At 46.9% G+C, this 16574-nt stretch overlaps 1 protein-coding gene across 1 annotated transcript in view; it reads right to left on the bottom strand.

Moving 5' to 3' along the window:
- Nucleotides 1–988: 988 nt before the first annotated feature.
- LOC126342992 (BRISC complex subunit FAM175B-like) overlaps nucleotides 989–16574 on the bottom strand; it is a 127665-nt gene continuing 112079 nt past the window's right edge. Inside the window, exon 7 of the mRNA XM_050001903.1 lies at nucleotides 989–1767. Coding sequence (XP_049857860.1) covers nucleotides 1217–1767 — 551 coding nt within the window. The 3' untranslated portion in view covers nucleotides 989–1216. The remainder of the gene's footprint in view (nucleotides 1768–16574) is intronic.

Genomic DNA, 16574 nt, shown 5'->3' with positions numbered 1-16574 from the left:
AGTTTTCTACCAACTGAGCTACACATGCACAACTCACGCCCCTTCCTCACAGCTCTACTTCTGCCAGCACCTCGCCTCCTGCCTTCCAAACTTTACAGAAGCTCTCCTGTGAGGTCCACAGAAGAGCTTCTGTAAAGTTTGGAAGGTACGAGATGAGGTACTAGCAGAAGTAGAGCTTTGAGGACGGGGCGCGAGTCGTGCTTGAGTAGCTCAGTTGGTAGAGCACTTGCCCACGAAAGGAAAAGATCCCGAGTTCGAGTCTCGGTCTGGCACAGTTTTCATCTGCCAGGAAGTTTCACATCAGCGCACACTCCGCTGCATAGTGAAAATCTCATCCTAGAATGGTTTTGCTTGGGATGTCACATATTCGACAACTTCAACTAGCACCAGCACAAGGTACTAATCAAGCACATCAAATTGAGGAAATGATTTTGCTGCGTACTTGTTGCCAAAGTGGTAGGATATGTAAATATTCATTAACAGATTATCATCTCCTAAACTGAGTATTGACATTCTACACCTCACTTTTCAGCCATTTTATACTCCAAAACTAAACTAAATAAAAATGCATGAACATATGGTACATAAAGTTGTCTGTTTTCCACGTTAATGTTTTAATACAACAATAAAGGAGGAACTTAAAAAATACATTTCTTACCAGTATTAACTAATGGTTCCTTTATTGAAGCCACAGTCTTTCTCGTGATAATTTCAGAGATTCCATGCATCTGTTTACAAAATTGAAGGAATACTCATATTACTATTGAAAACAGTCTCTCTCATGATAGAAGAAAATGTCTCAAAAGAAGAAGTTGTCAAATCATTTCTTAAATGTATAGTTGCCTAAACATTCTCTCTCTCTCTCTCTCTCTCTCTCTCTCTCTCTCTCTCTCTCTCTCTCTCACACACACACACACACACACACACACACACACACACACACACACACACACAACTGGGGAATAAAGGTGCAGTGCAAACGTAAAACCTGAGTTAAACTCTTTTAATTACATCAAAATTATAATGCTCCATATAAAAATGACTGATCAGTACACTTTCTGGTAGCACTTCTTCTTTAAGTTTGTGTAAATTTATAAAGTGCGCCAAACTTTTGAATGGTAACTTACACATGATAGTCGTTCGTTTATATCACTGTTTTCACAAATACACACAGATGCACGCACGCTTGTTGCAAGCCTGTACCTATATTTCAATATTATTGCTCCTGAGTGTTTGATTCAGAAGGCGAACCATTTGTAGAAACAGCTGGGGATTTTGCAACACTTTCATTGTTATCAGCAAGTTTTCTTGCAACAGTGGCGTAACTGCGTTGTTTTGTAGGCACTGACATAGTACGACCTGAAGGAGTAGTTGTGAGCGAAGGTGAGGGGCCACGCCTCCGCAGACTTGGGCTTACTTCTTGTTTGTCACTAATTTCACTCCTTGATTGCGTTTGTCTCTTTTGTGATTCCCTAACTGTAGTTCCGCGACCTCTTCCACGGCCTCTTTCACTTCCACGTGCACCTCCACTGCCAGATGGAGTCTGTTGTGGTGTCATTTCCAATTTCATTTCAGTGACATATGAAAAAGGGTCTTCCATGACACCTTGACTTGATTTATTTTGCTTTTTCTTTGAACTGGTGTCTTCATCAGCTATTAAGTCAACTTTATCATTCTTTAAAAGCACTGGTGTTATTGGCGCTTGCAGAGGAACAAGCTGGTCAGTCTTACAGCCTCCATCTTGCAAGAGCTGAGGTAGTAGCAGTTCTGGAAATAAATACATATATGTATTCATTTAAGCAAAATTTCTTCAAAAATTTATCATCTCTTCAGATTAATGCTTTCCTACAAGAGTGCAATACAGGCACTACCTTGTACTAAAAGTGATATTGGATACTTATAATCAGTACCATGTACTACCATATCTCAGAAAAATAATAACTTTCTCAGTTATAGTAAGAGCAAAATGACATTAACAAATATGTTGATAACCTTGAGTAGCATATTCATAAGTTAAATCAAAAACTAAAGAATGAACATAAGAAGAGATAAATACTTGAAAATAGCAGTCCAATATACTGCAGGAGTGTTACTGTCAGTTTCAATATTTCATATACTGACACAAGCCCGTGTTAGGTCAATTCATACTGTCCTTCACGGCACCATCACATCAGAGCGAATTCACACTGTTCGTCACGTCACGCCCCGTCAAGTCAATTCAAGTCACGTGAACTCAACTCACATTGCTGTCCTTGACTCTTCTTTTGCGAGAATTGCAACCTTCACAAAATGGTTTTCAACTGTTTTATGCACGAAGTGGACATGCACAACGTGGTAGCTTATATGTGTAGATGCTGGAGTCCAAATTTGTAAGAAAGTGACATTTATTGGACTCAAAAGGCTTGTATATCAGATAGGGGATACAGAAGTGCAAAACAACACACAGAAAGTGCGTGGATCCAAAAAAATATTGTGGTACAGCAGGGGAATTTTACACATTATACAAGGAGCCTGATGAAGAGGAATCTGCATTTTAGAATTTGGAAAGCAGCAGCATCAGTTTCCTCATTTGTTACCTCAAACTGCACCCAGAATTACTAAAAGGAACACAGTGTTACGAGCTGCCATCACCCTGTGAAAATTTGGTTTAAGATTAACTTCAGTTGCTAGTGCAGTGCAAATTTTTTGTGCATTAGTCACATCTCCCTCAATTCCTTTCCCTTGAAGATATATAGGTTTTCTTTACATGTTGTATTTGGCTTTTAGTTGTTCAAGTGCCTTATTTATACTGTGCTAGCTTGTGAACCCAAATAAATATTGACCACTGATGCCTGCAAAATTGTTTCGCACATAATTCATAGAGCTGCTTAACAATCAACAGGCTTGCCACAAATAATATTTCAACAAACAACTTGTACTGTCTGAAGGTATCAGGTGGTTTTTTAACGTAACACTAAAAATGCCTGCCAATATACAAATAAATTCCATCTACTAATCGATCTGATTCTACTCTCAGTATTTTTTCACTTCAAGTTTCAGCCACATTGCAATCCACTTCACTCTAAAATGTTAAATACAGAACTGGTATCTATAAAAATCCAATTTTAAATGAAGCAGAAGGCAAGTAATTTAGTAAGCTCATGTCTTACAGTTCCGATTGTGTCTCACTGCTTCAATCAATCTGTCTTCATCTATTATAGATTTTAACAAAAGAAATAACGAAACTAAACAAGTTATAGCAAATACTGAACAACAAACAATTGATATCAACCATGGTAACCATGATGAAATTAAATATGGAGATCTGCCCTTGGCCGTGTATCGAGAGGACATGAGCATGTGGGCCTTGTGATCAGCAGTGGATGGATGACATCAGCCGCCAAAACTTTCCTCTAGAGAAGCTTTGCAGAATGTTTTGATGGGATGTGATATGACGACCAGTGAATTGGCCTTTTCACAACATTTGCTACCCAAGGATCAGCACAAATCACACAAATGGAGGAGCATAGCCTGTGTTACTGATGAAAGCATGAACAAGGGAAGTTACTTATAAGTTGTGGTGACTCCTATCATCAATTCTATACATAGCCCCAGACAACAGGCTGCGTACACTGAAAACAAGCCCTTCCTACACCCTCACGGGTCCATTCTCCCAGAAAGACAGCTTAGATAGCCACAGTTTCTGGACACCACGCATGCATGCCGAATCTTTGCTCAAGCAGCCTACTCCTGCTTCGACGAGGCAACACCTCTCGGCCGTGCTCTCGACAGAGCTCATGTCGTCTGCTGCACTTCACTGGGGGTATGGACAAACAACAGAATTATTTATCCACTTTCAGTATTGGTGTTTTGTCGCAGTTCTTTTAACAAGAGTAGTGCTACCGCATTTTTCCATGCCACCTTCACAAACTTTGTTCCCTCGAGGTGCGTCTATTGACTACAGGTAGTCAAAGCCTGATGCCAGATGCCTGGTTTCTTCTCTCAGTGTCAGAACTTGGAATGCTGCTTACAGTGTGGTGTAAATAGTGCAGTGCACACCAGGAGTAACAGGCAGGTTTATTACCATTCCACCACAGCTGTTTTGGCACCCGCTTTGCTGCCAAATGCGCCACTGAAGCAGGTTTTCCCATGCTGAGCAAAGGCAAAGGCTGTAAGCCATTCCTAGCCTGTCCTCCTAGAGACTCCCCCCCTTCCCCAACCGAGGGCCCTCCTTGATTAAGAGATATTAACTTATTAAATTATACTGTAGTTGTTACCTTTTAAGAATAATATCTCAGAACTATCTCATGCAGCTCCTCCAACATACCCCATTATTTATTGTCATCTCTCTTAATTAGTGCACCACTTAAGTATTCACCTTACAAGTATAGAAGGGAAACTAAATTGTTCCTTCACCAGTGACATCCTCTGAACCAAAGCACCGAGTCTCATTACCAAAACTAGGTGGTTTTTCTTTTTTATTATTCCGATTAGCACAGCCCTTGTAGTCGCAAAATCAGTTTCCATTAAGTTGGCCAAACGCATACTGCTCACCCCTCCCCCCCATCTGTTCCACCCCTTCCACACTTGCAATCCCTCTGTACACATCACTGCTCTCCTCACACAACCCTCCATGCAAGCCCTGCCCTCGCAAGATGACCACTACCCTCCTGCACCCCTCCCCACGCTCCTCCCCATATGCTGTCACCCCATGCATGCCAAAATGTCCCGCCGAATCCCATCCGCAGCTGCAGGCACACCTGGACAAGACAGAGTGTTACCGTGTGGCGTGCTGAACACTCCTTTCTATTGCAACACAGTTAAGACTATTGCTTGGTCCGCATTGTGCGTAACCTGCCAACCTCCTCTGCAATACTGCTTACCACCACCAACTCGCATACCGTGACACACTGCCTGCACTGTCATGTCACAATCTCACTGCAACACATTCCCACCCCTACAATGCTCATGCCCAACAGGCTCTCTAGCCAGCAGCCCTCATTATCACTACCGCCCCAGAACTTTGGAGATGTCTGAACTTCACACGCAATTGTTGGCACAACAGAACTGCTTAACTCAGCTCATCAATAGGAACGCGCCTAGGACAAGCCGAGTCTGCTGACACACCCCCGGGCGCACTATTGCTCACTTGGCCTCCTCCAATCAGTGAGACCAACGCCATGGAATTCAGGATTGTTGTTGGCCACCTCGACCTGACCACCGCTGCCCAAGTGCGGGATATTATTTCACACCCAGCCCCTCCGGCAGCTACACTAAACTAAAAGAAAGCATCATATCCAGCTTCACACACTTGAGCCTGCAATGAGCAGGTCATTTGTTATCAACCAAATGGTGCAACGACACATGCCCATCCCTGTTGGTGGAGCATATCCGAGCACTCGCCGAACCACAACCCTCCCTTCCCATCCTCATACAGGTTGCCCTGGCTCACATGCCCATTTATTGCTAGGCAACGCAACAATCTTGGCCGATAAACTGTTCAAAATCCTGAATTCCTTACCTGTTGTGGCTGCAACGTGGAATGTCAGCTACCAATCCAAGGCTCCGGCCAGTTATTCACCCAACCCAAGTTCCCGAGTGTGTGAAGACAATCAGGCCACTTGCCACCGATGACTCTCTCCCCAGTACCGATGCCGCGATGTGTACCTGATTCTAATGTGCATGAGCTCCAAGATGGATGCATTTACGACCAGTGTTCGCCGCCTACACCTCAAGCACCCACTGCCAGGCGCGCACTGCCCTTGCATGCATGATGCTGGCCCAGGCGATAAGAGCTGCTCCTGCTGGTGCGGTTCTAACCACTCACCTGACAATCAGAAGCACCATGAACTAGGCACAGCTTGTTGGTACCACCAGAAGATTTGCTGAGAGCGTGGCCAACTGCAAACCTCAGTGGTCCTGGTCACTAAATACCAGGAGCCACTGGCAGTAGGCAGATTCACTTGCTATCACTTCACAGTGTATTTGTATGGGAACTTTGTGGTGCTACTCCCTGTGTCCCTGCCACATCAATACCGGCTCTGTCTTTTCCATATTCCCTATGAACTATTCCTAAATCCTGGCCTGTCCTTTCAGCACCTCATCACCACTGCCAACAACTCAGCCATCCCTACTTACAAGGCACATACCCGCTCATTCGATCTATGCTTCCAGCGACAACTTCTGCTGACCTCTATAGTTGTGGACATTATCAACCACATTCTGGGTGCTGACTTCCTCCATTACACTCTACTGACTGATACAGCGAAACACCATTTAACTGACAGCACCTCTGCTGGGACCGTCCGTGACAGCTCCCACCCCGCCACATTTTTCACTGTGAAATAGCTGGCCCATATGCTCAGCTCCATGCAGAATTCCACCCTGCCCCCCAGAATGTTCGGCATGACATAATGCATTGCTCCACCACTACTGGGCCCCATGGTTTTCTTCTGCCATGCCCCCGCCCCCAGTGAAAAATCGTTCTCAGGGCTGCTCACTGCTAGCATATTTCGACATTCAAAAGCCCCTGTGCTTCAACAGGTCATTCACCCCAAAAAAGTTTACTGGTACCCTTGTGGTGATTACCACAAACTCAACACTCACACCATCCCAAACCACTATCCTGTCCGACTCATCTGCACCTACAATGACGCCATTTCGGGAGCTACTATCTTCAGTAAGATAAGATTGCGCTAAAGACTACACACACACACATTCCACTTGCCCCAGACAACATTGAGAAGACAGCCATAATCACACCTTTCAGCCAGTTCGAGAGGGCATTCATGACATTTGGTCTCCGCAATGCCACATAAACAAGGCAGCAATTTTTAGGCAACATCCTCTGGGACCTACCGGGGTGTACCGCCTACCTAGATGATACACGCTCTGGGACTCTACTGACAACCACCAACACCTATGTGAAATTTCTTTTTCTGCCTAAAGAAAGCTGGAGTGATTTTTTGCACGACAAAATGCATTTTGAGGGGGAATGCAGTCGATTTCCTCAGACACTGTCTATGCTGCTGGCTCCTGCACCCTCCCAGAGACATTTCAGGCAGTAGCAGCACCCTTTACTGCCTTCAACGGCCTCTGGTGTTTCATTGGCACAGTCAACTTTTCTGTCGCCCTCTTGAGGATGCTGCAGTCACCCTGGAACCCCTTACTACAGTACCCCATGGCAGTAAGAACAAAGGCAACAAGCTGGTTCCCTTGGGTCCAGACTACAATCGAGAACTTCAGAAAAACGAAACAGGACCTAGCCAATACAGCCAATTTGCCTCATCCTCACTCTAATGGCCTTCCTTGCATTAGTAGTGGATGCGAATCAGATGGTTATCGGGGCCATCCTACAAAACGTGGACAGCTGGCAACTAATTGCCTTCTTTCCGTCCAAGCTCTCTGATGCACAACACCGGGGAGACGCATATAACCGTGAGCTGGTTGCAGTTCATGAACCCATCCACTATTTCCAATCTTCAGTCAAAGGAGTACCTTCACAATCTTCACAGACCACTGCCCCTCGCCTCTGGTTTTTGCAGGAACGACATAGTCCAGATCTCAAATCTCACCTTGACAGGAGTATAATCCACAATTTACTACTGGCATCCCGTACATTGCTGGCATCGATAAGATTGTGGCACATTGCCTTAGTCGCTTCTGTGTCATCACCCCACTCAGACTACAATGCACTGGCCACTGCTCAAATAGGTACCTGGACATAGTCCACACCCTTCAAAAAGCAGATTCTGGCCTCAACCTCCATCTAAGATCTACAATGCACTGGCCACTGCTCAAATAGGGACCTGAACACGGTCCACACCCTTCCAAATGCAAATTCTGGCCTCAACCTCCATCTAAGATCCATGAGCAGCTCCGACCGTAAGACCTGGTGTGATGTCCTTGTGGATCCCTCACAACTTTATGATTCCAATGAATGCCGCCACCCCTTCCTCCCTTCCGCCTTCCAAAAACTAGCATTTGACCAACCTCACACACCCAGGTGTCCGTACTTATGCCACCCTTGTGAAGCAACACTGTCTGGCCAGGAATCCAACATGACTGCAACAACTGGGCCCAGTCCTGCGTTCTGAGCCAGTGCACCAAGGTTGGACGACACATTCACTCCCCTGTGGCTCTCTTTCCCCCACAAAACACCGGTTCACACACATTCACCTCACCACAGTCCACTACCCTCCTCCAATGGATGTCAATATCTGCTGACAATTGACAGATTTACTCACTGGCCAAAGGCCACCCCTACCCCTGACATTTCAACTGAAACTGTGGCTGCAGCCTTTGTTTGGACCTGGGTGTCCTGCTTCAGTTGCTCACACAACATCACTACACACCATGGTCCAAGTTCTCCTTGGCCATCTACAGCTACCTGCAGATCCAATTTCCACCATACCACCAGCTACCACCCTGCAGCTAACAGCATGGTGGAGAGATTCCCCTGCACACAGCACACATCGGTTGGTTGTTTTAAAAAAGGGGGGGGGGGGGGGGGGAAGGGGGTCAAACTGCTAGGTCATCGGCTCCTTATTCTGAATAAAACAATGCCACAAGGGTGAGAATAAAACAAGCGAGACTGACAACACAAAATGGAGAGAAAGGAAAAACCACAAGAACGACGTAAGGGCAACAAACACTTAAATGAACGAAAGGGGAGAAGAAAACCACAGAAACGCAAGACAATGACAAAACAGATTACCATGGATGGCTGACCATGAGGAGGAGAAGCCAGCCACTCTGCAACACATTAAAACATCCACCCTAAAGGCACTACAGTGGAGGACACAGAGGCACAAAGGAAATGAACTAAAACTTAGGTCAACTGATAAAATCCACCCTCACGAATATAACGTAAAACTAAATCAGCCAATAAGGTGCTGTTAGATAAAATCAGCGGCAATGAGTCTGGTACCAAAGATTTCGTCGCAGGGCAGTCAAAAAGGGACAGTGCACAAGAATAAGGGCCACTGTCAACCGTGTGCTGCATTATCACTGAGGCGGGTCTTCACAGCGCAGGAGGCCGCAATGGGTAGCTCAAGTGTGGCCAATGATGGATGACTGCCACACATTCATAGTCTCCCTAATTGCACGCACTTTGTTGTGCGTACTGAGACTAAGCCATTCCGTCTCCCAAAGCCAAAAAACCTGGCAGCGTAAAAACGAATGCAAGTCAGTTATTGAAATGCCGATCTCTGTAAGCAGTTTCCGTGTAGCCTGTTTGGTCAGCCTGTCAGCAAGTTCGTTGCCTTGGACTCCGACATGTACTGTGTCCACACATAAACCACTGAACAAACTGACTGTTCCGGGGATAGATGGACTCATGGAAGGTCGCTGCCAATGGATGATGAGGGTAGCACTGGTTGACAGCTTGTTACTTCTATGTACTGACTCCTTGAGCATCCTACGACTCCCCAGGGCACGAATGGATAAGCTCAAGAGCATGAGATAAAGCCATCAGCTTTGCAGCAAAAACACTGCAGTCATCAAGCAAGGAATGCTGTTCAGTATGTCCTCCGTGGACCTAAGTGAAGCCAACGTCACCATCGGCCATCGAGTCATCAGTATAAACCACTTCATGGCCTTGGTACATGTCAAGAATGTAGAGGAAGTGACAGCAGAGTGCCGCGGGGTCAACTGAGTCCTTTGGGCCATGTGAAAACTCCAAGCAAAGCCGCAGCGTAAGTGTAAACCATGGAGGTGTACACGAATGAACCTCAAGTATAGGTGGTAAAGACAAGGACTCCAGTTCAGATAGAAGGGATTGGATGTGAACTGCAATTTTAAGTCCTGACCTGGGCTGCCGATGCAGGAGATGAACTGCCATGGGTGGAAAAAGGAGATGGTAATTCAGATGCGCAGGAGAACTAAAAGCGTGTGCAACTTAAATGGCGAACAGTTGTGCATAGCTGACCTGCAATGGAGGGACTCCAACCTCCGCCAGAACAATGGTCACTGGACTCGTCCTAAAAGCTCCCCTCGCTAATTGAACGCCACAGCGGTGCATTGGGTCAAGTAAATGCAATGCTGAGGGCGCCACCGAACCATAAACCAGACTCCCATAGTCAATGCGGGATTGAATAAGGGGCTCTGTAGAGCTGCAGCAGGTTAGAGCGACATGTACCCCAGTTGGCTTTGCTAAGGCAGCTGATGGCATTGAGGTGCTCCCAGCATTTCCACTTAAGCTGACGAAGGTGAGGTAGCTAAGTCAATCGGGCGTCAAAAACCAGTCCTCAAAATTGATGTGTCTCCACTACAGTCAGGGGATCAACAGTAAGGTAAAGTTCTGGTTCCCGATGAACGGTATGATGCCTACAGAACTGCATAACACATGACTTTACGGCCGAAAACTGGAAACCGTGGGCTAGAGCCCATGACTGTGCCTTGTGGATGGTTCCCTGTAGGCACCGCTCAGCAACACCAGTACTTATGGAGCAGTACAAAATTCAGAAGTCGTCTGCATACAGAGAGGGCGAGACGGATGGCCCTACAGCTGCTGCCAAGACCATTAATGGCCACTAAAAATAGAGGTACATTCAATACAGAGCCCTGCGAGACCCCATTCTCCTGGATATGAGGGCAACTATGGGAGGCACCAACTTGGACATGGAAAATACGAAGTGACAGGAAATTCTGGATAAAAATTGGGAGCGGGCCTCAGAGACCCCACTCGTATATTGTGGCAAGGATAAGATGTCGCCAGTTGGTGACATACGCTTTTCGTAAATCAAAAAAACACAGCAACAAGGTGTTAGCATCTGGAAAAGGCTGTTCAGATAGCGGGCTCAAGGGACACAAGATTATCAGTGGTAGAGCGACCCAGGCAGAAACCGCCCTCGTCACTCCAGGACCCATCCCAACCATTGAAACACCATACATTCCAGCAGCTTACAAAGAACGTTGGTGAGGCTGATGGGCCGATAGCAATCCACATCAAGCGGGTTTTTGCCGGGTTTGGATACTGCTATGATGGTGCTCTCCTACCAGTGCGATGGAAAGATGCCATCACACCAGATCTGGTTGAAGATCGTGAGGAGATGTCGCTTGTAGTCAGACGAGAGATGTTTAATTATCTGACTGTGGAGCCAATCTGGCCCAGGAGCAGTGATGGGGCAATGTGCAAGGGCACTGAGGAGCTCCCACTCTGTAAATGTGGCGTTATAGGGTTCACTGTGGTGTGTAGTGAACAAGAGGACTTCATTTTCCATCCGCTGTTTGAGAGTGCGAAAAGCTGAATGGTAATTTTCCGACAAAGAGGCTAGCGCAAAATTTTCAGCAAACTGCTCGTTAATCCCATTTATATTAACACTGGGAACACCTACAGGGGTCTGGTACCCAAAAACACGTTTGATCTTTTCCCAGACTTGGGAAGGTGATGTATGGCACCCAATGGTCGAGACATTTCCCACAACACTCCTGTTTCCATCGTCTGATAAGCTGGTGGACGCGGGCATGGAGCCGTTTAAAGGCTATGAGGTGCTCCAGGGGATGGTGCCGCTTATGCCACTGTAGAGCTCACCGACACTCTGTAACTGCTTCAGTGCCTTCCAGCGATCACCAAGGGACTGACTTTTGCCGGGGGCACCCTGAAGAAAGAGGGATCGTGTTTTCCACCGCAGGAACGATCGTAGTTACCTGCTCAACCATGACATCTATGTTATCAGCTGGGGGAGATTCAAAGGTTACAGAAGAGATGAAGGCTTCCCTTCTGCCTTGTTTAAAGCCCATCTGGGCAGGTGTCCGTGGGCCTGATAACGCGGCAGGGACAGGAGGATGGGCAAGTGGTCACTACCACACAGGTCGTCATGTGCTCTCCACTGGATAGATGGGAGAAGGCCAGGACTGCAAACAGAGATCAATGGCCAAAGGTGTGCAATGTGCTACAATGAAATGGGGGCAGCTGTATTTAAGAGGAAGAGGTCGAGCTGTGACAGTAAATTTTCGACTTCTCTGCCTCTGCCGGTAAGCACGGTGCCACCCCACAAGGGGTTATGAGTGTTAAAATGGTGGTGGTGGTGGTGGTGGTGGTGGTGGTGGTGGTGGTGGTTGTTAGTGTTTAACGTCCCTTCGACAACGAGGTCATTAGAGACTGAGCGCAAGCTCGGGTTAGGGAAGGATTGGGAAGGAAGTCGGTCATGCCCTTTCAAAGGGACCATCCCAGCATTTGCCTGAAACGATTTAGGGAAATCACGGACAACCTAAATCAGGATGGCTGGAGACGGGATTGAACCGTCGTCCTCCCGAATGAGGGTCCAGTGTGCTAACCACTGCGCCACCTCGCTCGGTAGTGTTAAAATCTCCCAAAAGTAGGAAAGGTTTAGGGAGTTGATCAATTGGTGCAGCCAATGCATTCAGGGGTACTGCACCATCTGGAGGACGATGTATGTTGCAGACAGTTATTTCCTACATCGTCCTTACTCTGACAGCCACAGCTTCAAGATGGGTTTGAAGGGGTACAGATTCACTGCATATTGAGTTCAGGACAGACACGAACTCCACCTGACACACTATCACAGTCACTACGGTTCTTTTAACATCCCCTATAGCCGTGGAGGGCAGGGATCCGCGTGTCTGGTAAAGCTTAAGAGTGTAAAGCTTAAGAGTTGCTGCAGCTCAGCCAGGTGGTGGAAAAAACCTTCGCAATTTCACTGGAGGATGACGTTATCGTGAGGCTGGGAGGGCATGAAGCGCGCAAGGAGGCAGGTTATACCTCAGGTCACCTGCTGCCACCGACTGAGTATTTGTAGCCATTTTTAAGGTGGGTGAGCCATCAGTGAGATCCAGGTCCGCAGGGAATGCTAAGATCTCCACCGCATCCTCAAGTGCGGTATTGATAGGAAGTGGTGGAGTTGGGGCCACCAGAGGGTCCTGTTTCTTAGCAGACTACTACTTACTTTGCTTGCTTTCTTGCTTCTCTTTAAAGGGCTTGCTGGGAAGATTTCTCCGAAGCAGCTTCAGGCACGGGTGAAGCTGTTGCTTCTCCAGTAGGGGAGGATGGGACCCATGTCCCCTGCATTTGGGGAACCTTGCTCCCAAGTAGGTGTTTTGGGAGCAACGGAGGAAGATTTGCCCCTACCATCAACGGGGCAGATGTATTCTGGTAGCCTGGAGGGCCCACTGTTCCTGGCACAGAGTGAGGAATCACTGGCACTTGGGATGGCGATGGCAACATAGCTGCAGCTTATGTCAATGTTAACCGAATGGGGTGTAATGTTTCAAATTTGTGTTCAGCCTCTGTGTAAGTCAACCAGTCCAGGGTCTTTTAGTCCATGATTTTCTACTCCGTTTGCAGTAATCGGCAGTCTGGTGAGCAGAGGGAGTGGCGTTCTCCATAGTTGATGCAAGTGCGAAGTGGCGCACATGGAGTATCTCGGTGCAGACAAAGTCCGCAGTCCAAACATGTGGCGCTGGGAAGTACAGCTGGAAGACGTGCCTGAACTTCCGGCACTTAAAGCACCGCATAGTGGGAGGGACGTATGGCTTAATGTCACAGTGGTAAACCATCACCTTGGCCTTTTCAGGCAATGAATCACCGTCAAAGACTAAGACAAACGCAGCGGTAGCAACCCTGTTTCCTTCGGGTCTCTAAACGCACCGGATGCAATGTACACCCAGCCGTTCTAAATTGGCGCGGAGCACGTCATCAGCCTGCAAGAGGAGATCGCAATGGAAAATGATTCTCTGGACCATGTTGAGGCTTTTATGGGGAGTGACTGAAACAGGAATACCACCAGCTTGTCACAGGTGGGATTGGACTGGGGATGCTGTCTGGATCAAGACTGCGCTGTTTCGCATCTTGGGCAGTGCTGTCACTTCTTCGAACTTTCCCTCACAGCATTCAACAAAAAATTGAGGTTTCGTGGGTAGAAGAGAGTCCCCATCAGTTCTGCTGCGAACTAAAAACCGAGGCGGATATGGCTATCTTCGTTTGTAGTCCTACATTCCTCACATGGTGTAGCGAGGGAGGGAAATGATTTAGGGTCATACCTGTTGGCATTGTATTCGACCTTGGCCTTCTTAGAGACTGCTGGTGCCGTATGGTCGCAGGCATCAGCAGTGCGATCCCTGTATTGTCAGGGGGCTACTACCAAATGTGTACATGACAGCCCCACCACAAAGGACCAGCTACCGTGCTAGGTATTAGGCGCAGAGAAATCCAGTATTGTCATGGGGGCAGAAAGGACAGAAAGCAACAGAAGAAGATGACATATGCCAGAAAGTGTCCTCACTCAAATAGTTGAATTGCAGGTGGAGATGCAAAGCCATGACAAGAGATTCAGGAGCTCGAATCTAGGGCACTATGGATAGCTCATGCATCACGTAAGGCGTCCTCCTCCATATGGCTCAAACTCCTTTTAATCGCCTCTTATGACAGGCAGGAATACCTCGAGCCGATCCTAACCCCCAGATCCGCAGGGGGTCCCCTGCACACGTAAGACCGCCCTAACATGTTATTCTTCTGAATGGTCTGCTGCCCTATCCTTGGTACTTCTAAGCCAGCGGATCTCACAAAAAACCCACCTCCGAACATCTACTCCTGAGCTGGTATACAGAGAGCCACTCGCCATTCCTGGTGATTTTTTGCAAGTGACCTCGCTTCCTCATGATAGAGCAGCAGGTTTCATGCAGCAGCTCCAGGGCATTATGGCCCAGCTATGACCGACACCTCTGCAACATTATGGTGAGCAACATCCATTGTGACCTCACAGCATGCACACATTATGCTTCGGGTGTATGCATACCAGCCGTCACTATCCTCAGTATTTGGGCCTGCAGTTTGTGTTGCGACACATGGACAAGACGTTCTCCATTCGTCTAAACGGGTTGCAACAACCATCTCCATACACAGGTTCAATCTGGCCTATATGCAACAGCTCCCTCCAGGCAATGAACACCAGCAACATCGAGGTGGAGTTTCCCCCTCTACCATTGGTCCGAGTCGCTAACAAAGATAGCATCCCGCCCCCAAAGACATCTGACACACAACAGGTGTCATCAACCCTACTGCAAGCATCAGCAACACTGGAGCAGCAATGCTATTTCACACACTCGCAACTCCATGCACAGGAGCTACCCATGCTCCTCCGCTCACCAAAGATGTTTTCCTTTCTAAAGGGGGGAATGCACGGCGACTTCGTCCACAGTCTCCACCTGGAGCAGCAGGCCATGCGCTGCGTAGATGAGAAACCAGCCCATCAACACCCTCACTGGTCAATTCCTCCAGAGGGAGGGCTAATGTGGGCATGGTTTCCAGATGGACAAATGCTGAACCAGAGTGCTCAATCCATTCTAATGAGGCAACACCTCAGCCATGTTCCCAACATCTTGTCCGCACACTGCCACGTTGCTCGCATTGCCATCTGTTGCACCTCACCAGCATATAGGCGAACAACAGAATTCTTACCTCACGTTCAGTGTCAAGTATTCTGTCATGGTCAATTTAACGAGGGAAATGCTGCTGCAGTTTTCCATGCCATCTTCCTGAGCTGTGTTCCCTAGAGGTTTTTCTATTGACTATGGGTGTACACAGCCTGACACCGGATACCTGCTTGGTACTCCCAGTATCAGCACTTTGAATACTGCGTACAGTGGGGTGTAAATAGCACAGTGGACACCAGAAGTACCACATGGGTTTATTACCATTCCATCCTCAGCTGTTTTGGCACTTCCTTTGTCGCCAAGCACACCACCAAAGCGGGTTTTCCCACACCACCAGACTACACTAAACAAAGGCTGTAAGCCACTCATGGTCCGCCCTTCCAGATACTCCAAGCCAACCAATTGCCCTCCTTGATTAAGAGGTATTACCTCATTAAATTTTACTCTATCTAGTTGTTAATTTTTAGGAATAATATCTCAGAACCAGATTGCATCACTCTTCTAGCATGCCTTGTTATTTATTGTCATCTCTCTAATTAGCAAACTGCTTATGTATGTAATGCGTGACACAGAATAATGAGAATGTTTGAAATTAGTGGCAGCCATGGGTAGATGGGAGCACTGTGGGTTCGTGACAGTTAGCAAGTAAACAGTCTGCCATTTCAGTAATCACGGATCAGTGAAACAGACAACAACACGAGTTAGCCATAAAAATTTTATATAAAAACATTGATAGTTTGGTAGCAGTGCAGAGAGTTTTGATATTTTTATAATTTAGGATGTCATTCCATTGAAACACGTGATAAAAAGTTGGATTAATAACTTTGAAGAGACTGGATCTGCCCTCAAGAAGAAACCAAATGGATGACCAACAAATGTGAATTCTCCACTGAACACTGATGCTGAATGCAAGTATGTCTTACGGAGCCCATGGTGTTCAATTCATAAGCAAGCAGCAGTGGTTGGTATGTCCCAGGAGAGTGATCGCCGAATTGGTCATCTTGATTTAAAATTTCATCCATAAAAACTACAGACTGTGCAACAATTACCGGTTATGATTAGGATTATGTCAAAAATCATAAAAATTAACAATGACGATGAATTTCTAAACAAGTTGTGGATGTTGGATGAAACACATTTTCGTCTCACAAGTTATGCGAATAAACGTAACTACCGTTACTGGGCAAACACAAATCCTATTG

Source organism: Schistocerca gregaria, chromosome 1, assembly GCF_023897955.1.
Source record: "Schistocerca gregaria isolate iqSchGreg1 chromosome 1, iqSchGreg1.2, whole genome shotgun sequence".
Classification (NCBI taxonomy): domain Eukaryota; kingdom Metazoa; phylum Arthropoda; class Insecta; order Orthoptera; family Acrididae; genus Schistocerca; species Schistocerca gregaria.
Note: the sequence above shows the minus strand (reverse complement) of the source record. Positions and strands in the feature narration are given on the sequence as shown.